Source organism: Megalobrama amblycephala, linkage group LG11, assembly GCF_018812025.1.
Source record: "Megalobrama amblycephala isolate DHTTF-2021 linkage group LG11, ASM1881202v1, whole genome shotgun sequence".
Lineage (NCBI taxonomy): Eukaryota > Metazoa > Chordata > Actinopteri > Cypriniformes > Xenocyprididae > Megalobrama > Megalobrama amblycephala.
Window position 1 is genome coordinate 10,711,932 of NC_063054.1, and position 24,798 is coordinate 10,736,729.

The 24,798-nt window shown below is 35.0% G+C and overlaps 1 protein-coding gene across 4 annotated transcripts in view; it reads right to left on the bottom strand.

Annotated features, from left to right (window-relative positions):
* si:ch211-191a24.3 (tensin-3) overlaps positions 1-24,798 on the bottom strand; it is a 61,523-nt gene that overhangs the window by 3,482 nt on the left and 33,243 nt on the right. For all 4 annotated transcript variants that reach the window (XM_048208634.1, XM_048208633.1, XM_048208635.1 and 1 more), the window contains 12 exons: positions 23,939-24,048; positions 23,582-23,711; positions 21,688-21,768; positions 8,295-8,451; positions 6,891-7,249; positions 6,722-6,808; positions 4,518-4,649; positions 2,748-2,843; positions 1,977-2,054; positions 1,113-1,190; positions 854-1,022; positions 15-83 (listed from right to left, as the gene is read on the bottom strand). In XM_048208634.1, the coding sequence (XP_048064591.1) occupies positions 15-83; positions 854-1,022; positions 1,113-1,190; positions 1,977-2,054; positions 2,748-2,843; positions 4,518-4,649; positions 6,722-6,808; positions 6,891-7,249; positions 8,295-8,451; positions 21,688-21,768; positions 23,582-23,711; positions 23,939-24,048 (1,546 nt within the window). The remainder of the gene's footprint in view (positions 1-14; positions 84-853; positions 1,023-1,112; positions 1,191-1,976; positions 2,055-2,747; positions 2,844-4,517; positions 4,650-6,721; positions 6,809-6,890; positions 7,250-8,294; positions 8,452-21,687; positions 21,769-23,581; positions 23,712-23,938; positions 24,049-24,798) is intronic.

Consider the following 24,798-nt stretch of genomic DNA (forward strand, 5'->3'; position numbering starts at 1 on the left):
TGTGTGTGACGTACTTCCTGTCCTGAGGATCCAGGGCACAGAATATCACTGTGTTGACAGCATAGTGTCTCCTGAAGAACAATCTGGAAACACAAAGTAATATAAAAACTCAGGACTGAAAGAAATTTTTACTTTTATTCATCAATGATGCATTTAATTAATCAAAAGTGACAGTGAAGACATTTATAAAATTAAAATATATAAAATTAATATATAAAAAAAAATCTATTTCAAATAAATGCTGTTCTTTTGAACTTTCTATTCATAAAAAAGACAGTTTTCTACAAAAATATTAAGCAGCACAACTGTTTTCAACAATGATAATAATGAGAAATGTTTCTTGAGCACCAAATCATCATATGAATGATTTCCGAAGGATCATGTGACACTGAAGACTGGAGTAATGATGCTGAAAATTCTGATTTGATCACAGGAATAAATTACATTTTAAAATATATTCAATTACAAAACAGCTATTTTAAATTGTAATATTTCATAATTTTGTTGTTTAACTGTATTTTTGATTTAAAAAAAAAAAAAATTGCAGCCTTGGTGAGCAGAAGAGACTTCTTTTAAAAACATAAAAAATGTTATAAAAATTATAAAAATTACAAAAACAAATTAAACAACAGCTGATTAGAGACATCATGGGACAAAACATTTCACACAACATTACCTACAATTAGTTTTCAAAATAGTACTCATCTCTGAATAACGTTGAAGTGGAAATGTCACTAACACAAATGTTTATCATTATTACATTAATAATGATAAACATTATTACATTATTGCTGCCTGACCATGAAATATGTGAATACTCAAAAGAAACAGAAACCTAAAGAGAGAGACTCACTTCCTCTGGTTGTCTGTGAGGGTGATTCCCTGTGCAGACACTTTAAAGTGAACGACAGTGGATGTGGTTGGTGGATCCATACTGAAAATCACAGTGGTGGCCTTCTGAACACCCTGAACTCCTGTCAGAGACTCCAGCTCCACGCTGCCCAGGAACCACACGTTACACGCTGAACAACACACATACACATTAGCACATCAAACGCATTTCCTATACAATAACCACTGAAGAAATTCAACACACGCAAATATTCAATTACCTGCTCCCTGTTTAAGTAGCTCTGCTGCAGAGTTTGTAGATGTTTGTGCTGGAGATTCATTTGACTCTTCTAGAGGGTCTAAAAGAAGTATCCAGTTAGTACAGAAACATTATTTAAAAAAAAACATGCAGACACTCTAATAACTATGGAAGCTTGTTTCTGCCAATGAATAAAAAAATAAATAAAGGTAATTGCGACTTTGTATCTCACAATTCTGACTTTTTTCTAGGAATCTGTAGTCATAAAATGGCCTATTCTGATTTTTTTCTCACAATTGCGAGTTTATATATTGCAATTCCGACTTTTTTTTCTCGAAATTGAGATTATGTCTCGCAATTCTGACTTTTTTCTTGCAATTTGTTGTTATAAAATGTCCAATTCTGAGGAAAAAGTCACTTTATCTCAGAATTGCAAGTTTGTATCTCGAAATTCCAACTTTTTTCTTCACAATTGTGAGTTTATATCTCACAATTCTGACTTTTTTCTCACAATTGTGATTTTATATCTCACAATTCTGACTTTTTTCTCACAATTGTGATTTTATATCTCGCAATTCTGGCTTTTTTTCTTGTAATTGCAAGTTTATATCTCACAATTCTGACTTTTTCTCACAATTTGTAGTTATAAAATGTCCAATTCTGAGGAAAAAGTGACTTTTTTTTTCTCAGAATTGCAAGTTTATCTCTCTTATAACATGCAATTGTGACTTTATCACGCAATTCTGACTTTATAATTTTATATTTTATATCACTTTATACGTTTATATCACACAATTGCGAGAAAAAAAGTCAGAATTGTGAAATAAAATTCGGAATGACCTTTTTTATTTTTTATGCAGTGGCTTCCATAAATAACATTACGTACCTCTGCCTGGGATGATAAGTCTGCAGGGTAAAGCCAAGGGTGTGATGGAATGTTGACACACCAAAGCTGTGAGACTTCCTATACATACAAGAAACATAACATTTTTAATTAGTTTAGCTAAATGTTTTACCATATTACTTTTCATACAACAATGCACAGTTGTTGCAATTTTGCTTATTTAAAAAGATATGCACTACTGTTCAAATGTTTGGAGTCAAATGTTTTTAAATGATTTTGAAAGAAGTCTGTTATGCTACAGTATATTGAGAAATATTATTACAATTTAAAATAAATGTTTTCTATTGTAACATATTTTAAAATGTAATTTATTCCTGTGATGAAAGCTGAATTTTCAGCATCATTACTCCAGTTTTCAGTGTCACATGATCCTTCAGAAATCATTCTAATATGCTGATTTGGTGCTTCAGACACATTTATCACAAATGTTGAAATCATGCTGTGTAATATTTTTGTTGAAACTGTGATACATTTTTTTTTTTTTTATAGAATTGAAAGTTTGAAAGAACAGTATTTATTTTGAAATAGTAACAATATAAAAGTCTTTAATGTCACTTTTGATCTATTTAATGCATCTTTGCTGAACAAAATAATTAATTTCTTAAAAAAAACAAAAAAACCTACTGATCCAAATGAGTGAAAAGAAAATGGTAACAGCCACTAGAGGGAGATCTTGACCATGCAAATGATGAGGCTTTAACTAGCAGCACTCATGTCCTCATTAAAATCATGCAGACAATAACAGGTTCTTACCAAAGTAGGGTTCGTTTGGACAGCCTTTTAACCGCACACCTTTCGGTGTGCACTCGATCAGGAAATGCCGCACAAGCTCATTGGTCAGATCACCCACTGTGCAAAGAGACAGGAAATGACTTCATATGTAAAATTATTAACATAAACATAGTAGCAAGAGGAAATGGACTGAAACGTATCACACAAGCTGAGAAAGTAGCTCTGAAATGATCAGGGATCTTGTTATAAAGAGCATTTCAGCTGCTTGTTTCTAATTTTGGGCTCTACAGAGCAGCAGCAACAGCACAAGGACAGACTTTCCTGCATTTTACTCTAATCATGAGTACTTCTGATGTTTAGGAACAACAATATGTATCCTGCTTCCTCCTTAATACCTCATTCTGACTGGGCAGGCCAAGTTTCTGAACACCAAACAGGCATAATTGATGTTGAGGATAGACAGTCTTTGTTTGTTTGATACAATAAACTCTTATCTCAAAATGCAATTTCTCATGATACAGAAAATAAATAATAGCTAAAAATACAGCATTATACTGCATGAAACCCCCTCCAGCCATCTAGAACTAAGAATCAGATGGTGACCGACAGTGTGTGTGTGTCTCCCTTCCTTCCTGTGATTGAGAGACACACCGTGTTTACGGAGGGGCTTTGGATATGAACGCTCCAGCTGTGTTCACACTCATTCAGCTGTTCCTCACACAATAGTGTTGGGATGTTCAGCTCTTCAGGGTCTTAAAGTCCATCAAATATTTCTCTGCAGTTCATTCTTGTACATTCAGAGTCTATGGACAGTTCATATTTACACAGAGTGTTTAAAGTTGGCATGAAACGGAAGTCTTTTCTTCCCTATTGTGATATACATGGCAAAGCTGAATTTTCAGCATCATTACGCCAGTCTTCAGTGTCACGTGATCCTTCGTTCTAATATGATTTGCTGCTATTTATATATTGGAAATACATTCATACTTTTATTCAGCAAGGATGAATTAAATTAATCAAAAGTGACAGTATAGAGACATTTATGTTACAAAAGCTTTCTAATTCAGATAAATGCTGTTCTTTTGAACTTTCTATTCACCAAAGAATCCTGAAAAAAAAAAAAAAAAAAAAAAAAAAAAAAAATGTACACAACATTGATAGCAATAAGAAATGTTTCTTGAGCATCAAATCATCATATTAGAATGATTTCTGAAGGATCATGTGACACTGAAGACTGGAGTAATGATGCTGAACATTCAGCTTTGCATCACAGGAATAAATTACATTTTAAAATATATTCAAATAGAAAACAGTTACTTTAAATTGTAAAAATATTTCACAATATTACTGTTTTTGCTGTTTTCTGAATCAAATAAATTCAGCCTTGGTGAGAAAAAGAGACTTCTTTCAAACACAAAAAAATCTTACCAATCTAAAACCTTGCAAGTGAAAATTTCTCAAACAAACAAACAAAAAAAAGACAAAAATGTTGGGCGGGAATAGACTTAGTAAGAAGTTATTTTGATTAAAGATTACAAGGGAACATGAATTTAAAAAAAAAAGAGTGATGTGCACAATAAATCATTTATAATAAATACTGCAACATTCCATAAAAAACGAGAATTGTCAAACGAGGAACCCAGAGTCGGATATTTTCCACACCAAGTACTTGTTAAGTTACATAAAATATGTTTTCAAAACTCTTTATGGGCAGGTTGTGTGTTTGCCCAGTCAATTGCTTCATCGTTCAACTCGAGTTGTCATAAAAAGTAATGTGCAGCATTCTCTTACTTTTCCTGCTCTGCTGTAGAACGGAGGGTGGGGGCGTGGCCACCTTCATGGCCAATCCGTAAGCTCCTCTGAATGAGTGACTGTCTCTGATGATGAAGGAGCCTGGCTCTTTATCCTTGAGAATGCCAATAGCTACAGCAAAAAATAAAATAAAATAAAAAACACAGATGTATTATGCAGTCATCTTAGAAGCAAAAGAGAACGTAAAGCTTATAAACCAGTGTAGACTTTGGTGATGGAAGCTACTTTGAGATCCACTTTAAGATCCTTTGAGAATAATCAGTTGATCAATTAACAATATATAACACCAATGAACAAAAAAAGGCAGAATAAAGCATTAATATGTGGTTTATAAGTACTAATAAACAGCCAATATGCAACCTAATAAGCAACTCGATAAAAGTGAGAATTGTTCCCCATACTGAAGTGTTACCAACTATTATACAGTTTTGCCAAAAATAAATAATATAATTTATATTCTTGACACAAAAAGATGGAAAAAGTTAATGCAGAATAGGCATCTGTATAAACAGTCAAATGAATTGGTGAATGTTTTATTATTTTATTACCATCTGAATGAATTGATTCACTAGAAGGAATTTAAAAGGATTTTCCATTTCTTAATATGACTGAAAACAGCTGCCAGACTTTCAGTTTGCTTAAAAAAGTTGCAATAAAAACAAGGTTGTGAGGGACAGAAGGAACTTTAGTCCAAAGTATCACATCACTGTATACATTAGTGTTCATAATATTCAGCAAGCATTATTGAGATTCATCTTTCCATAAATTTTCAGTGGTCAACTCTAGACAACATGACAAGTGAACTATGACCTTAAAAGGTCTAGTTCTGGAGCTTCTGCAAGAACCATTGAGGTTCATTCTCGTGTTACGCAGTACGTTTGAGCTTCAGCGAGAACCAATGAGGTTCATTCTCGTGTTATGCAGCACGTTTGAGCTTCAGCGAGAACCAATGAGGTTCATTCTCGTGTTACGCAGTACGTTTGAGCTTCAGCGAGAACCAATGAGGTTCATTCTCGTGTTACGCAGTACGTTTGAGCTTCAGCGAGAACCAATGAGGTTCATTCTCGTGTTACGCAGCACGTTTGAGCTTCAGCGAGAACCAATGAGGTTCATTCTCGTGTTATGCAGCACGTTTGAGCTTCAGCGAGAACCAATGAGGTTCATTCTCGTGTTACGCAGTACGTTTGAGCTTCAGCGAGAACCAATGAGGTTCATTCTCGTGTTATGCAGCACGTTTGAGCTTCAGCGAGAACCAATGAGGTTCATTCTCGTGTTATGCAGCACGTTTGAGCTTCAGCGAGAACCAATGAGGTTCATTCTCGTGTTATGCAGCACGTTTGAGCTTCAGCGAGAACCAATGAGGTTCATTCTCGTGTTACGCAGTACGTTTGAGCTTCAGCGAGAACCAATGAGGTTCATTCTCGTGTTATGCAGCACGTTTGAGCTTCAGCGAGAACCAATGAGGTTCATTCTCGTGTTACGCAGTACGTTTGAGCTTCAGCGAGAACCAATGAGGTTCATTCTCGTGTTACGCAGTACGTTTGAGCTTCAGCGAGAACCAATGAGGTTCATTCTCGTGTTATGCAGCACGTTTGAGCTTCAGCAAGAACCAATGAGGTTCATTCTCGTGTTATGCAGCACGTTTGAGCTTCTGCAAGAACCAATGAGGTTCATTCTCGTGTTACGCAGCACGTTTGAGCTTCTGCAAGAACCAATAAGGTTCATTTTCATGTTACGCAGCACGTTTGAGCTTCAGCAAGAACCAATGAGGTTCATTCTTGTGTGTTATGCAGTACGTTTGAGCTTCCTCAAGAACCAATGAGGTTCATTCTCGTGTTACACATCACATTCAGACTAAACCGCTCAATTCATATGGATTAGTTTTATGATCTCTTTATGAACTTTTTGAAGCTTCAAAGTGTCAGTTGTGTAGCTGTCTATGGAGGGACAGAAAGCTCTCAGATTTCATCATAAACATCTGCATTTGTGTTCCGAATATGAACGAAAGTCTTACAGTTTTGAAACACATAAGAGACTTCTTTCAAACACATTTAAAAAGCCTAATCTTTTGAATGGTAATGAATACAGTTGCATACATGTCTTACAGTCTCACTTTTGTTCAACTCATATTTAACATGACCTCTACCTTCAACTAAGGCCTACTGATGATCTAATATTGTTACCTTGCTCTCTCGAGATATCCGGCTTGTACCAGAACTTCGATGTATCCTGAACAAACTTCACGTTTTCCGGTTTACTGGCCATGAAATCTGTAAATAAGAATAATATCATAGTATATATTTAAAGGTGAATCTGGCTGTGTGTGCACTTGCAAACAGGCCCGATGCTCACCTGGACTTGGTGTAGATCTGGTAGGTGAGGTGTTGTGACTGGCATAGGACGTGCTGGTAGCACTCCTGCTGAGCGGGAAACTCAACATTGTCTCTGAGCCCTCCGTCCCTCGTCTCTTCAGGGGCAGAAGAGGAGGTTGAGCCACATCCAGACCCAGAGCCTCAAGACCCTCCACCGCCTCCAGCAGGCTGCTCTCCAATCCCCCGACATCCAGAGAGGAGGTCAGGCTGCGGGGAGCTCCTCGAGGGGAGCTGTGGGAGTTGGGTGCCGAGAGGGTGAGGGGCGGGGAGGACTGGGGGGTGTAGTGACTCAAGGGGGTGCTGGATCCACCCTCTAACCAGGAATGAGCTGGAGTGGGGCTGCAGGGAGAAGAGACCACAGAACAGGGTTATCTCTTACATATCATGTACATAGACAAACACACCCCACCGTGTGTTGATACATTGTTAAGTATAGACTAGATAAACAATAGACCACACATGCAGCCCGTTGTTACGGAAATGCCAGAATTTACTTTGTGTGGGAGATGTTTTGATTTGGCTGTTAGGAATGTAGTAATAATAAAATTATATTATTTGTGAAATAATGGTCAGCTTTTCTTTTTAATAGTCATCTTATTCATCTTAGTCATCAAGCTTGTACGCACTGGTCAGTGGTCACAGACACTAAGATGTACCTTTCATTTCACCAAGCTGATTGCTCACTAAAACATCCCCAGAGTCATCATGTTCCCATTAATGGCATCATTCAGGCCGTTGAGAACACGTACGAAAACAAGAAGCGTGATTTATTGCGTGAACCAATCATATTCAATCATAACCGATCTTATCCAATGAAAGCGAGATGGCGGAATTGCCTCCTCTCACATGATTTTGCCCCACTTATTCTCAATTACTCCCCACCAAACCCAGCGCACGCTTTAGGGGGTCTGTTTAAAGTCAATGGGCTCAGGGGAGGCAAGTTGGATATAGTTACTTTATAAAAATGAGTGACTTTTACATTTTTTATTGTCACTTTTTGTAATATCTGCGTTGTTTTATTTTTTTGTAATACCAATTATTTTCTCAATCAGTTTTGTTGTGGAGGCACTGCCTCCCTTGCCTCCTCGGAGGAAACGCCCCTGGTGTGTGTGAGTGTGTGTTTGTGTTTGTGAGTACACTTCCATCACACCATTATAATCTACAGTATGAAAAATGAATATTCATTTTGAGATAGGTTAAGATTAGATTTAAGTGCATGAATACATTTTTAGCGTTTTAAAATATGAACTCTCTGTGAGTAATCTAAATGTGAAATTGGGGAAATGGACATACACAATTTAATATCCAATATAATCAATAACTAATATTGTACTGATATATCATGCATCCCTATTGGTTGCTGTTGTTGATTGGCAGTCAGTACCTGTCTGTGTTGACCAATGGGCTGGGGGTGGACATAGAGTGCATGGATCCAAACATCCTCTGACAGGAGGCGGAACTTCCTGTGACATCAGAGTGGAAGAGCTCTCCGTCGGATGACATAGATGTGTGCGTCATGCTGTCCACGTATCCTCGTGACTCTAAGAGAACAAACAAACAAGGAATTTTAAGACCTAAACACACACTTACACTTTTTATGGGGACTTTCCATAGACAGTGATTTTTAAGTGTACAAACTGTATATTCTATCCCCTAACCCTACTACTCATCACAGAAAATTGTCTGCATATTTAAATTTTCAAAAACATCACTTAGTATGATTAGGATTAGTTCACTTTCAAATAAAATTTTCCTGATAGTTTACTCACCCCCATGTCATCCAAGATGTTCATGTCTTTCTTTCTTCAGTCGAAAAGAAATTAAGGTTTTTGATGAAAACATTCCAGGATTATTCTCCTTATAATGGACTTCAATGGGCATCAAACGGTTGAAGGTCAAAATTACAGTTTCAGTGCAGCTTCAAAGGCTTTAAACGACACCAGACGAGGAATAAGGGTCGTATCTAGGGAAACGATCGGTCATTTAAAAAAAAATAAATAAATGTATATGCTTTATATAAACAAATGATCACCTTCCAAGTGGTTCCGCCAAAACCACACTTTCGTATTCTTCAAAAAGCTTACGCTGTATGTCCTACACCTTCCCTATTCGCCAGTTCCATTTTTTCTGGTATCGTTTAAAGCTCTTGACCTTCAATCTGGAGGCCATTGAAGTCCACTATTAGGAGAATAATCCTGGAATGTTTTCATCAAAAACCTTCATTTCTTTTCGACTGAAGAACGAAAGACATGGACATCTTGGATGACATGGGGGTGAGTAAATTATCAGGAAAATTTTATTTGAAAGTGAACTAATCCTTTAAAAGCTGATTTCCTCATGGGGACCAAAAATGTCCCCACAAGGACAAGGAATTTGGATATTACCATTTTTGTGGGCACATTGTCCCATAATGTAGGGAATACACACACAGACACACACACACCTTCACCCAGTTTCTTCTGGAAGATTCCATTCAGTATAAGCAATGTCTTATTGCACACCCACAAAATATTTGAAGACCTGCACTGTGCAACCTGCTACTAGTTGCCAAATCCAGGTAATAAATCAAGTGGTATTATTGGATAGACTATTGTATGGGAGTTGGGCTTGTGGGTTTGGCAAAAGCCCATACACACGCATTCTTCAGATTGTGCACATAACAAACCACAGGGGAGGGACCCTGGAGGAATTTCTCTCTGTTTGTCTCCCTCTCCCACCCTTTCTGTCTGGAAACTGGCTGGATATAATCAAATTAATTTTGTGGTAAATCCTCTTTGACCTTACCATTAATTAAATATGAACAACAACAAAATAATATAGCTTCAAGCAGCAGTTAGCAGAAGCATAATGAAGTGACTGTAAAGAATCAGATGTAGTTGAATTTCATCTATAATATTGATGCTCAACATTGACACCTGTGCATTCATATTATTTTACCCATTGCTCTCAGAGAAATTAGCATGCATGTGTTCAAAACTTCAATGATAAACCACAACAATCACAAGTCAAAACTGCAACTTTTGATAGTCTTGTAAGCATTAGTTACATTGAATGAGGAGTTGATGAGATGGAAATTGTCCAATACTGGGAAAAATATTAATAAATAAAAATATCGTAGAGCTTACTGGTCTTTGAGGCAAATTTATTCCCATGGCATAAGGAAAGAGACTCACATGTGGAATTTTAAGTCCATAACTCCAACAGAAATGCTAGGCTGATGTTTTGTACATTTATCCAATAGTCCCAAAGTAACCACCCCTCCATAATTACACAAAATGCAATTAGCTACAGACTTTTATGCTGGATTCCCCATGAATGTTCTCTTTCAACAGACGTTTACTAATCAAACATACACCGAAGCATCATGATAGCTTCTTCTTCAGCCATGACCGCATCCATAATCACATCATATGATAGGGTTGTCAAGGAGACGTGGTGTTTGAAATTGTAACCAAGAATACATAAAAACATAAACAAATACACAAACAACATCTGGAGGCAGAAGACTCTAAAGTGTTCCCAAAATAGACATCGTGACCCACCCAGAAAACCCTGAAACTCATTCCCAAGACACAGGAATCCCTAAATCGCTTCCCAGAGATTCATCTGGTCCTCTTCTCCTTGATCAAAACAGCAGCACAGCTGGTCGCCAGCACATGTTGTGTTTTGGATGCAGGTGGTCAGTATGGGATGCTGGTTTGCTGGTGTCCCACCAGGCTTCATAACTAGCTTAACCAGCAAGGTTTTCTTTATTAATCATCTTCACCAGGAGCCTCCTAGTTAACTTTTCCTATTGAAAAGCATATCTACATAACACAAAACCAGCATAAACCAGCCTGGACTTGCATGAAAGTTCATTGAGGTACAGAAAATAGATACAAATGGAGCAGAAAGGCATCCCAATATCATTCTATGGAAACTGATGACATCAACAGATGTCAGGGTCACATGAGGATTGCATCATCCGGTGGGCCAAAAGGTCAATGATCTGATGAACTACACCGGCCCTTCAAAGAGAAGAGAAGATCTGCATGACCCTTCCAGAAAGACGGAGACTTATTACGGGCCACAAATGAAGCAGCACTGAATTTAAGACATCAGACGTCCCAGTTCAGTGTTGAAAAGATAACTTAAACATTCCAAAATACCAAAATTTACATGAATGCGGATGCTTCTAGCTGTTCAAGCTTTCAAAACCCAAGTTCGAAGACCAGCTCAGCACTCTGGGATGAAACATCATCACAAAAAGAGCCAACAAATCACAAATGACCTCACTCAAAGAAAGAGTATAATTAAATATTAGATCCTGTATTATTTTTTATATATTTTCTTTATTATTATTTTTTTTAATGTAATTAAAGGAAAAGTATTTAATATTAATGCTGCTTTTTATTTTTATAATGTAATTATTTAAGGCAAAGTATATATATGTTAATATGTTTTATTCAATTAATTAAAGGAGGTGTTTAATACTAGATAACTGGTCACTGTTTATTTTTTTTATTTTATTTTTTTACAATTTTAATTATCTTTTATTTTATTTTTTATTTTTTTTGCCAGTTCACTTAATTATTTGACATTTATTTTGCAATGAGACATTTTTTAAAATGCATCAGGTTATCATTAACTAAAAGTCAAATGATAAAAACATTTTCATTACTTGAAATAAAAAAAACATTAACTGAAATAAAATAAAATATAAAAAAACAAACTTTATTTTATTTAAATTTATTTTTTTTATTTATTTTAGTTGAAGTACTAAAATAACTAAAAACTTAAGAACTATAGACATTACAAATAGACAACACAACAAAATTACTAAAACTTTAAAATAAAAAATGTAAACAAAATATAAAAATAAAATAAAGTATTAGTATTAACAAAAACTTTAATGGTACAACAATGATACTAAAATAACACTGAAAAGTACTATCATCTGCAAATGAATGAAAAGTATATGAAAAAAAAGACATAAGTTTAAAAAAAGGCATAAATTTGAGTATCAGACTGTTAAATGCAGTCATGCTGAAAGTATAAGCCTCATCAATTTCAGCATGTCATATCATCCTCTTACAGAGTTGGGAATTTGTCTGGCAAATGAAAGCGAAGGGCGATAAAAGTGTGTGTAAGCGTGTTTGTGTGTATGTCTGCTCAGTCCAGGTCTTTCAGGATTAAATCTCCCGCATGCCAGTGAGACAAAGGACGACTTCAGTTTTACGGACTTAACAAACTCGCCATTCAAAGGAGGAATGCACGCACACACACGCAGTGAGCCGAGCTGAAAAATGTCCAGCTGTTGTGATCAAAGCTGAGCTGGATAGAGAATGTGTGGAGGGAAAATAAAGAGAGAGAATTCAACACAGGAGAATTAAATACTTTCCAGTCAAGGGCATTACTTCAGCGCTATGATACATGGTCTAAAATATGTCTGCAATAAGATTTAGCTCATTTGAGTTTTAAATGTGACACCTGGGCTTCCTCTAAGACTTCAGATGCCTTCATGACCACATGATGCACATGATTTCTTCGCTGTGTTAAAGACCCGTCCACTAGTCCCGTTATCCTTACAGCGTCAAAACATGCAGACCAAAAATAACACTTTTTCACTGCTTAGGTATTCAGCACACTAAAATAGCTATTTCAGTCCATTTGTGGTCTTAATATGGCAATATACTGTACACACTCAACACATCAATCAAACAGCTGATGGACTGAATGTTTTCTTTTCCAACATCATAAATTTAGGAGAAATTTTATATGTATGTTAATTTTTTAAGATAATTTTTTTTTAAATATTAGTGCTGTCAAATGATTAATCGTGATTAAATCGCATCCAAAATAAAAGTTTGTTTTTACATAATATATACACTATATTGCCCAAAGTTTTGGGACGCCTGCCTTTAGGTACACATGAACTTTAATGACATCCCATTCTTAATCCGTAGGGTTTAATATGGAGTTGACCCACCCTTTGCAGCTATAACAGCTTCAACTCTTCTGGGAAGGCTTTCTACAAGGTTTAGGAGGGTGTTTATGGGAATTTTTGACCATTCTTCTAGAAGCGCATTTGTTTGGTCAGGCAGTGATGTTGGCGAGAAGGCTTGGCTCACAGTCTCCGCTCTAATTCATCCCAAAGGTGTTCTATCGGGTTGAGGTCAGGACTCTGTGCAGGCCAGTCAAGTTCCTCCACACCAAACTCACTCATCCGTGTCTTTATGGACCTTGTTTTGTGCACTGGTGCGCAGTCATGTTGGAACAGGAAGGGGCCATCCCCAAACTGTTCCCACAAAGTTGGAGGCATGAAATTGTCCAAAATGTATTGGTATGCTGAAGCATTAAGAGTTCCTTTCACTGGAAATAAGGGGCCGAGCCCAACCCCTGAAAAACAACCCCACACCATAATCCCCCTCCACCAAACTTTAGACTGGGCACAATGCAGTCAGGCAAGTACCGTTCTCCTGGCAACCGCCAAATCCAGACTCGTCCATGAGAGAAGCGTGATTCGTCACTCCAGAGAACACGTCTCCACTGCTCTAGAGTCCAGTGGCAGCGTGCTTTACACCCGTGCATCCGACACTTTGCATTGCACTTGGTGATGTAAGGCTTGGATGCAGCTGCTCCGCCATGGAAACCCATTCCATTAAGCTCTCTAAGCACTGTTCTTGAGCTAATCTGAAGGACACATGAAGTTTGGCTGAGTTGCTGTTGTTCCCAATTGCTTCCACTTTGTTATGATACCACTAACAGTTGACCGTGGAATATTTAGTAGTGAGAAAATTTCACGAATGGACTTATTGCACAGGTGGCAACCTATCACGGTACCACGCTTGAATTCACTGAGCTCCTGAGAGTGACCCATTCTATCACAAATGATTGTAGAAGCAGTCTGCATGCCTAGGTGCTTGATTTTTGAATTCAATTTGGAGGGGTTTCTCAATACTTACTTGGCAATATAGTGTATGTGTGTGTGTACTGTGTATATTTATTATGTATATTATGTATAATACATACACATAAAAATAAATATATATATATATATATATATAATCGTTTGACAGCACTACTCTAAAAAATAACTTTAAAAAAATGAAAAATTTACACATTAAAATACCGTTTTCCATGGAAAAATTAATATTCCAAAAAAAAAATTCTGGGTAATATTTGAACAATGCATTCTGGGTAATATTTGAACAATGCATTCTGGGTAATATTATTTGTCGTTTTCTAGAAAGTAGCCTATAGGCCTCTTTTCTTTAAACGACAAATATTACCCATTAATGCATTGGAAAACGGTATTTTACTGTGTAAATTTGTTTCAATTTTTACAGTTATTTTTTAGAGTATACATAAAAAGTTTAATATCAGATAATTTATTTAATATTAAATTATTTAATATTATTAATTTTATAAAGTAAATTAAGGTAAAGTATTTAATATTATATATGGTATAATTTAAGCCTTTTTATAATTATTAAGGGAATTATGAAATTATTCAGGAAAAAGAGTACTTAACATTAGATGTTTATTTTTTTACATTTCTAATATTTTATAATGTAATTATTTAAGGAAAAGTATTTAATATCGGGTGCTGTATTCAATTTTATAAGTTTATTGTTTTTATATTATTAAAAGAGAACAAAGATTTAATATTAATATTAAAATGTTTTAAATGTTATTAGTTTTATAATGTAATTATTTAATGGTAAGATGCTGTTTTTTTTTTTTTTTTTACATTTTCAATTTAATTATGTAATGGTGGTGTAAAATTAGAGATGCTATAACTGACTTATTTCTTTTAGTCTTTTAGACTTCTAACTTTTTTTTAAATCACATTTGTATTTTTTGTAACACAAGCACAATTTACCAATACAGTATTTGAAATGTTTTGTTGCTCCATTCAGTGTAAGCCTCTGTTCCTATTCTTTGTCAAATTCTGTCATATCCTGGTAAAAGAACAGTAATAAACAAACCAAACTGTGTGCTTTGGATAATTTAGTTGCGTGCTTTTCATTCTCAAGCTCATATTAAATGAATTTCAGGTCAAACTGACCCGATTACATAACACATTCTTTCCTCGTCCACATTCATTTGGACACAGGCCCACACAAAACTATCTTTTGTCCAGAGACGGAGAGAAGAATAGCATCCACTGTCTCCACTCCACCTCCATCAGAGAACTCACTACACACATCCACTCATGACAAGAGCTCCACATCCATCTCTCTTTGTTTTAGTACCTCCCATGGTCGCTTGATAAATCTGCCAGGCCAGACGAGAAAGAGCCAAAGCCTAAATCACCAATCTGAGGTGAATTACAGGACAAGTCAAGTGTAAATGAGCTTTTAGAAAAGAGTGAAAGCAAGATGTTTTCCACAAAATACCCCATGGTAAAGTGGTGCTCTGCTGTTTGTGAGAAAGCACATGAGGAATGCCAAACACTGACAGAACCAACAAAATATAGTGTAGTCTAAGCACAAATATTGGGGCTTTAAATGTGTTTGTCTTTATCAGTAAAGTTATTGCAATGCAAATAACTAATTAAGGTCTCCAAGCACAGTGTGCATGTCTAAGAGCCAGCTGAAACAGGAAACATTCACATATAAACAAACCAAAAGAGCACACACACACACACACACACACACACACACACACACACACACACACACACACACACACACACACACACACACACACACACACACAAACGTCCTTTTCAAATGAAAACCACTCCCCTTTTTTGCCATCTCAGCAGTTTGTTGTGCAAAAATCAAGCATATACTGTGAACACATATATAAAAATCCATCCTATAATCCTATATAAAATCCTCATTTTCTAATCAGTATTTGTGTCTCGTCCAGTAAAAGACGTTTTTTATTATATATATATATATATATATATATATATATATATGATACATGACAATCATGTCATATATATACAAATATGCATTTTGATATGACCTACACTCTAAAAAAAAAATGCTTGGTTATTTTTCTAAACTGAAATGTTGGGTTCATTAGGTTACTTTTTCAAAATAAAATAAAATAAAATAAAATAAAATAAAATAAAATAAAATAAAATAAAATAAAATAAAATAAAATAAAATAAAATAAAATAAAATAAAATAAAATAAAATAAAATAAAATAAAATAAAATAAAATAAAATAAAATAAAATAAAATAAAATAAAATAAAATAAAATAAAATAAAATAAAATAAAATAAAATAAAAAAATAAAATAAAATAAAAAATAAAATAAAATAAAATAAAATAAAATAAAATAATAGTTATGCATTTTGATATGACCTACACACTAAAATATGCTGGGTTATTTTTCTAAATCGAAATGTTGGGTTAACTGGGTAAGTTTACTGGTCATTTTCATTATTTTTACCCAGGTGCTGGTATTGGCAAATTTATTTCATTTATGCTTCACATAATCTTCATTACATTAAATTTAATTAATTAATCTTAATTTAATAATATAATTTTATTTTCTCTGAAAACAAGTCTTTGTCATAAGAAATTTTCCATAAAGACGATATTTGCATGTTTTTACTGAAAATCAAGACTGATATAGAGATTAAAAATGATTTGAAGTGTACTAAAGATGTGAGAAGAGAAGAGAAGAGAAGAGAAGAGAAGAGAAGAGAAGAGAAGAGAAGAGAAGAGAAGAGAAGAGAAGAGAAGAGAAGAGAAGAGAAGAGAAGAGAAAGTCTTCTCCATAGTGAGGGGGATGTTCACATAGACTTCATGCTGACAAGGAGACAATTCAAGTCTGCCAGAGATGATTACAGCAAATGGCTGAGGTATTAGCATACAAACACACAGGCAAATGTTCACGCACAAAAATGCAAGCAAGACTCAAAAAGGTGCTCAAAAATCTTTTCCAGCATACCTAGAGAAGCAGTCATGCTGAAGTATTCCTCACAAGACACTCATCCACAGAAGATTAGCTGGACTTGCCGGCCACTGCTGCGTCCTGATGCTCTGCACGCTTACTTTGTTTCCCAGTGTCACTCTTTCATGGCCCCAGGCTGCCTACTTTGTCACTTATTCCACCTCACATTCTCTCTCTCTCTGTCGGCTTCCCGGCACAAACACTGACCACGGGCGGCACGTCACACAGTTGCTGTTCTGTCCAACTCTGTCCCCTTCCTCTCTCTCTCTCTACTCATTTGTGTCTAGCCTGAATGAAGTCATTGAGTTTTTGGAATTCTGTTAAACCCCAGATGGAAAACTACTTCACGTCACTCTTCCAGCAGGACTGTGCCGCTGGTTTACTGACTCCAGCTTTGAGGAGGGAGGGAAGGGGGAGGGCTGAAGGAAAGGAAGAGGGAGGGAGGACGACTGCCCCCAACTGGCATGAGGCAGAAAGGCAGTGAAAGACCCCCATGGCTTCATTACCATATGAGTTCATGAGTGCTCTCCTGCCTTTGATAGGCCATTCAAGCATTGTTCTCCGCAGACTCTCACAGTCTGCTTCACCTAACCAAACAGCAGCACTGGGGTCAGGGGTGAGGATGTCCTTTTATGGATGCCCTTATGTTCAACACCATGTGCTGCTGCTCACAACATCTGCTTCTATGCAAAACAGTCTTAATCTGCATTTTGGTCTTGTTTTGGAGTAAAAACATGCAAGCATTCTTATCTCTGACAATGACTTGTTTTCAGAATATGTGTATTTTGACTTTCTTCCTTTGAATAGAATACTTCACTTGTTTAAATATTGATCAAATTTACGTAAACATCTTTAAACAAAATAAATTCACCAGAAGTTTTCTGATAAAACCAAATCGAACTGTTGCTGGAATCAAAATAGACTTAAAAAACAAGACACAAGAAAGTCTGTGCTTTAAAATTTTGAAACAAACAAACAAACAAAAACAACTAAAATATAGCTGCAAGCAGCAATGCTGGGTCTAAGCCCTGGTGGCTTTAGGGCAACTGTGCATGACGGGCAATATGCATTTAAACTGGGTAAATGTAAAAGAATTATGTCAAAATATGAGACTTATTTTAACATCTTCAGTGTCTTGCCACCATGTTCAGAAAGTTTGCTGTGAATCACATGAATCCCGTAGGAGGAGTAGTTAAAAATTCAGAGACTGATTATTTAATAAAAATAAATAAATAAATAAATAAAAAAATCACATTCAAACCTAAATATCTGACTTCCTGTTGGTCGGAGCTATTGACTGTAAATTAGAAAGTTGTCCGGCTTGATGAGAACAATATATGTACCGAGTGACTTTAGGTAAAACTAAACCCTCCACTTTTGACAAAAGGTGACGCTATAGAGCACCTCCTCCCTGTCAATTTCTAAAAAAATTTGCCCATGTCTACTGGACAACATCTCTGACGTGTGCTGAGTTTCATCCAATTTGAAGCGTGCCAAAACACCCAAGAATATTATTGTGTCAGTAAGAATTATTCAGCAAGGATGCATTAAATTGATCAAAAGACACTGTGAAGATTTATACACTCTAACAAAAGATTTATTTTTTTTAAATAACTGAAGCTTTTTTATGTACTTTCTATTCATGAAATAATCATGAAAAAATGAATCCTGTTTTAGGGTATTTTAATAAAGTAAATGCAGCTTTGTTGAGCATAAAAGACTTTTAAACATTAAAAAAAAACAAAAAAACATTTTGAACAGTAGTGTGTATAGTCAATGACGTGAAGGGACATTTTTTTTTGTCCAAAGGCCTTAATAATAATAAAAAACAAAGACATGACATCCAAATTATGTAAGGTAGTACAACTAGATCTCTTTTATTTAATCCAAAAGGTTTTAATTAGATTTTGCTCATTCGGTTTAACTGTGAAAAGGCCAATACAGCCATTTCATTTGTGATTAAAATATCTTAAAATGTAATAAATGTATATATTTTTTTTCTGACACTAATTTTTAACATCATATATCAACATAGTGCAAAACGGTATTAAAATTACTGTAGAAGTCGTTGCTTTGTTATGAGAAAAAATGTCCGGAAAAAATTAAATTTCATTTATGTAATTCGGAGTAACCAATATAAAGGGGCCTTTTTGGATCAAGTCATGCGGTCAGTATCATGTGACATGATGTGCCATTATTCAGACACCTGCAAAGGACCACATGGTCGTGAAGCAAAGTAACTAACTCTAATTTAACTATATGTTTTCACTTGCTCATACGCATGTCCTGAAACATCAGGTCATTCAGTACAACCGCTATAAAACATGGAAAATGTTGTAATATTTTAAAAACTTGTACTAAATATCAAATGTTTGATTGTCCTTTTGCTAGCTAGCTAGATATCAGCCAGTTAGCATTGTTTGAAAATATCCTCATTCGGTCTAACTAAAAGTGTAATTCGGTAAAACCAAAATTTTGGTTAAACCGAATGACTTTTTTGGTGACAAATTTTGTCCATCTTATAAAGAAATGACGAAAGCAGTGTTAATTGATTATAAAAACCACATAATCTCATTGTTAATGCTTAATAAAGTTTTAAAATTAATTATATCTCAATTATGTTTTTTACACTTTTAAAAACCTTATTCATCAATGACTTTATATGGGTCATTGATGAACCTTATTCATCAATGACCCATATAAAGATAAATATCTAAATAACATTTTCAAAACACAAAGGAAAAAATCTCTTAAATAATGGTCAAAATTCATGGCTAAATTTATCCTTATATCTAAATTAAATTACTAAGAAAAAAAATCAAAAAAAAAAAAATTTCCTGTTCCCCCTTTATCAGACTGTAACATCCCTAATGTGACCTCAGCCACAGTAGCACATAAATCCATTTAAAGGGGCAGTGCTTTTCCCTTCCTTCCCCCTCAAACGTCTGTGTAAATATTTGCATTTGTCTGTCAGTGAGAGTTTGGCTATGAGAGCTTCTATTTTCTCCTGTTTATTTAGACACTAAAACATAGATGGAATGAAGTTACATAACCTGCAAATCTTCCCACATCAGGAAATTAAAATTTACAACATCCCCCCATTCCTCCATCCTCTAGGCCAACTTGCTGAAGGCCGGACGTGATAAACATTGTATAATTAAATTGATTTCATAATCACTTTGTTTATTGTTTTTATTATTATTATTTTTTATTTAAAATACTAAGAAATCTTGTAATGACCAAAATTGGACTATAAGACAGATAATCTGACTAATTTATTATTTAATTGTAAAAACATTTATTGCTATGTTTACTGTCCGTAGCTGCATTTATTTTAATGTTATTCATCTGGTAAAAAAGTAAAATATATAATATAAAAAGTGGCAACAAAAATCCACAAATAAAATATAGTCTTTTTGGATTTGTGAGGTATGTTGTAATATAAATGCAACATAATACAGTTATTTTTCTCTTGAAATCTATCTTTATTCCTGTTTTCCTGTGCCTCCTCATTAAGATGTAATCAGGCAATAGTATTTCCCTTTTTAAAAGTTACATAACTGACCGATAAAATGATTTTTTTATGAGTGCTATATGAATCTTTTTCTGAGTTTTTGCGAAAGTGATGTTGTTTTCGATTATAATTAATATTTCAGGGTTTTTTTTTGTTTGTTTGTCTATTTACACAGGTTTAACAAATATAGAGTTGATAGGTAAATAAAGAAATCAAGAATATATTTACAGAATAACATTTGTTAAAGTGACATTTACAGTTTTTACATGCAAAGGTGAGTAGTAATGACGTATATTTACTCCATTACATTTACTTGAGTACATTTTTCGGAAAAATTGCACCTTTAAGAGCAGATTTAAATATGGGTACTTTTACTTTCAATAAAAACAAAATACATTCTTTTTCAGTACATGTTAAGAAATATGTGTGTATGTGAACATCCCCCTATTTCAACTATACCCTGTATCCCCTATTTCTTTTTTCGAGGGCATGAGCGATGCCCCATTCACAAATGAATCACTCATTAGATTTTTTTTTACTCTTAGTCAAGTAACTATTAAGATTATTACTTTTACTCAAGTAAATATTTCTATAAATACTTGTACATTTACTTGAGTACAGTTTTTGAATACTCTACCTACCTTTGTTTACGCGTATGCTACAGTATGTCTACACCGAGTACACATTTCGTCATCAGCATGACTGCATACGCTTAGCTATATGTACCTTGAATTTTTTTTTGTGCTCATTAGTTGGTTGACAAAGGTGGAAACACTAACCCGGCTGTTGTTTCACAGTGAAAAAAGAAACGGATAAGACAGAACAACAACAACTAGCTACTGTAACTCTAGATTAAATTAGTACAAATACATTTTTATCACTCTAACTTCTGAAGATAAATGCAAACAATGGACAAGGATGAAACTTTCTAGTGCACGTGTCGAGAGCATCTGTGTTTGTGCACAATATGAATGGAATGTACTTTGAAAGGCTGTGTGTTTGCACACTGTAAGCGTTTGTGTCAAAACTGAAGTGTAACTTGGGCTTAATTCCAAGCACCCAGTTCCAAGTTCCCAAAGCACTGAATGGCCAGGTTACAGGAAGTATGCATCCTGACCCAGAGGGCCACATCCTGTAGCAGAGTTATTTTGAGCAGCACAGATTTTGTGACAGCAGCAAGACAAACTTTGCTACGGGGGACCGATTTGAAAGGTCAAATTTGTGCAAAATACAGTTGAATGTTTTCCTTGAATTGACCAAAGACATACACAAAATTATATCTGCACCATTCTCATGTAGACGCAGATGCGATTTTGCTAAAGTAGCAGTAAAAGGAAGTAGCATAAGGATGTAGCTGATTACCTTGCCATATTGGAGAGCTCATGTAGTGTCTATTGGTTTGAGAACCAGGTCTTGAAGGGGTGAAGTCATGTGCAATCTTCCCTGTGAGGAGAAAGTGACAATTAAGCACATTAAGTAGTGTTGTGCCACAGGGTTCTATACTGGGACCAATTTTATTGTCATTGTATGCGTGTCCATTAAGCTCCATTTTTCACAAATACAACACTTTGTATCATATATATATGTTGATGATACACAACTATATATTCCACTTGATGCAAGTGAGTCTCAATTGTTTTGTTCACTAGTACATTGCTTAGGTGAGGTTAAAGTGCCATCTTAACACTAAGGGTGTTTTCACACCTATAGATTTGTTTGTTTTATTCCGAAACAGGGACTCATTTGTTACAATGTTGCATTTTCTTCTTGGTTCGTTTCGCTTTCACAAGGTGACATTTCAATGCGTACCAAAATGTGTTTATGCAAATCACATGCGAGTAAAACTGTCCTCTTATTGGTCAGAGTTTCCCCTACGTCATCCATCAACAAGTTCGCTCCATGAGCTTAGCTTATTGTGGCTTTATTTGTAACTGTAGAGACACGCAAAAAGTATACAAATGTAGCCGTCATTCCAGCTGTTAAATTATATACTACATTCATATTAATACTGAGGTAAATTGAAACGCGCTCTCTCTGGATCTCCCAGCACTGTCTAGGCTAACTGTGTCAAGACACATTCAAACATTATATCAAATATTATAATGCACCTAGTGGGTTGGATTGCTTTCACATCTCAAGCGAAATGCCCCAGAGTTCGTTTGCAATCGAACTGAGGCCACCTCGTTCAATTGATCTTGGAGCAAATGTTTTGGTGCGGATCCGAGTGCGATTGCCGCGTTCACATACAGTATGCCTAAACGAACCGAACCAGGGGAGAAAACGCACCAGGTTCTGAAACAAACACTCAGGCGTGAAAGCACCCTTAAAAGACACTGTGTTGTTTTTGGATCTCCTTCTGCTACCGAGGAGACTATAAGTAGGCTACCCTCTACTTTGCTAAGCGTTTCTAATTGTGTTAAGAACCTGGGTGTTATTCTAGATTGGTACTTGATAAGTGTTGTTAAGGCTGGCTTCTACTGACTTATCTCCAAAGTGAAATCGATTTTTTCTACTAAAGACTTGGTTACAGTCATTCATGCATGAAGCCAGGCTTCTGACCCATACAAAGAAGATGGATATTGCTCTAGTTTTAACATTATCACATCAGTTGCCTATTAAATTTAGTTCAGTTTAAGATTCTTTTTCTTTGTTTAAAGTTTTTAATGGCATTGCAGCTCAATATACTTCTGATCTCTTGATTTTTCAACAAAATGCTAGAAAATTGAGGTCATCTAACTATATGGTGTTCCAGTTCATAAAACTAGATTAAAATTTGTCCCTTTCTGTTGTTGCTCGCTGATAATGGAATCCTCTTCGATTGCATATTAAATTTCCTCCAACAGAGGATGCCTTTAAATTGCATTTGAAGGCATATATTTTTATTATTGCTTTTACATCTGAGCAGAGTTCACAGGTTTTAATGTATCTGTGTATGTAATTATTTATATTGTTTAACTTATTTGCTGGAAAGCACAATTGCATTGTATTATTAGGTCATATGATATGATATATACCATAGTAATAATCATATACCATGATATTTCAAAGAAATTATCATCATGGTAAAGGTATTACTATAGTACTATATGTCTAAATACCATGGGATTTTTCATAAGTGACCACACGAGGTTGCTATGATGTCTTTAAAAAGACCATATTAAAAAAGATTACATGAGCAGAGGGTAATAAGACTGTGAAAGGCTTCACATGCCTCACAAACTCACATAACAAACATCAAACACTGTGTCAGCCTTACCATATGGAGTGGGGGGTGTCACAGGAAATGCTGGCGTGGGCGGGACTTGATTAAGGCCTACCCACAATGGGCTGTCAATCTCTGGAGGGAGGTCACCAAAGTCAACAGTGTCAGTGTGATGTAGACCTCTCTGGAACAGACAAAAACACACAAGGTATTGTTGTAGGAATGTTCCAGGTTCAATACAAGTTTAACTTGTATTTATTTGACTGGGCAGAAGTTTGCACAGGGTTGGTGAGCAATTTAATCAGTTTCCAGTTAAAATGTGTAATGTTTTACGTTTTGAGGCTATACATTTATGAGGTAATTGTGCAGGTATAAATATGTGTATATTTATAAATATGTGTATATTTATACCAGAGATTGTGTGTCAAAGCCGAATCTCTGAATATTCTGGGTTCGATCCCCACCCGTACTCCGCAGCACAGAGTATTCAGAGACATCACTGAGCTGTTTCTGTCTCCAACCTGCACAGAGAGAGACACAGAAAGAGAGTTATTTAGTAGGCATTCATAACTGATATCCTCTGAATGGTAGTTTGACTGTGACCAGCCATTCAGCCTTAAATCTCACTCTCATTCAAGATTTTCTAACAACATCAAACAAAGTTAAAGTGTTTTAAACAGCATGACCCAAAATAGCATATTCTGATGCATGTTTGTTTTGATAAGATCCATGAGGAGAAGTTTATGACCTTACATAAACAAGAGCCATTTACTTGTAATAAAATACATTCCACAATTCCACACTTTAAAATAAAATAAAATTCATTTCATACATAAATAAATATGTTTTATAAGTAAATACATAAATATTAAATATAGATAGTAAATAATTATTAAATAAGTATTTAATTAATATTAAAAAAATAAAAAAATAAAAAAATACATATTTAATTAAATATTAAATAAGTATTAAATTATTATTAAATAAATAGGTAACTGCATATATACATGAGATTTTTTGTATACAAAATAAAATTGTGTATATACAAGTGGATTTTACGAGGCTAATGAAAATGCTTCTGTTTTACTTTTTTTAAACAATTTCCAATATGAATTGTATTATCCCATAACAGTATTATGAAAAAGTTCAATTTCATAAAATATATTTTTAATTTCTGTCTTTTGCTTTAAAAACAGCACCAAATGAACGCTGTATGAAAATGAAAATTGATGCATAATTTTCTCCAGAACTATTTGAAATCCAGAGTGCAT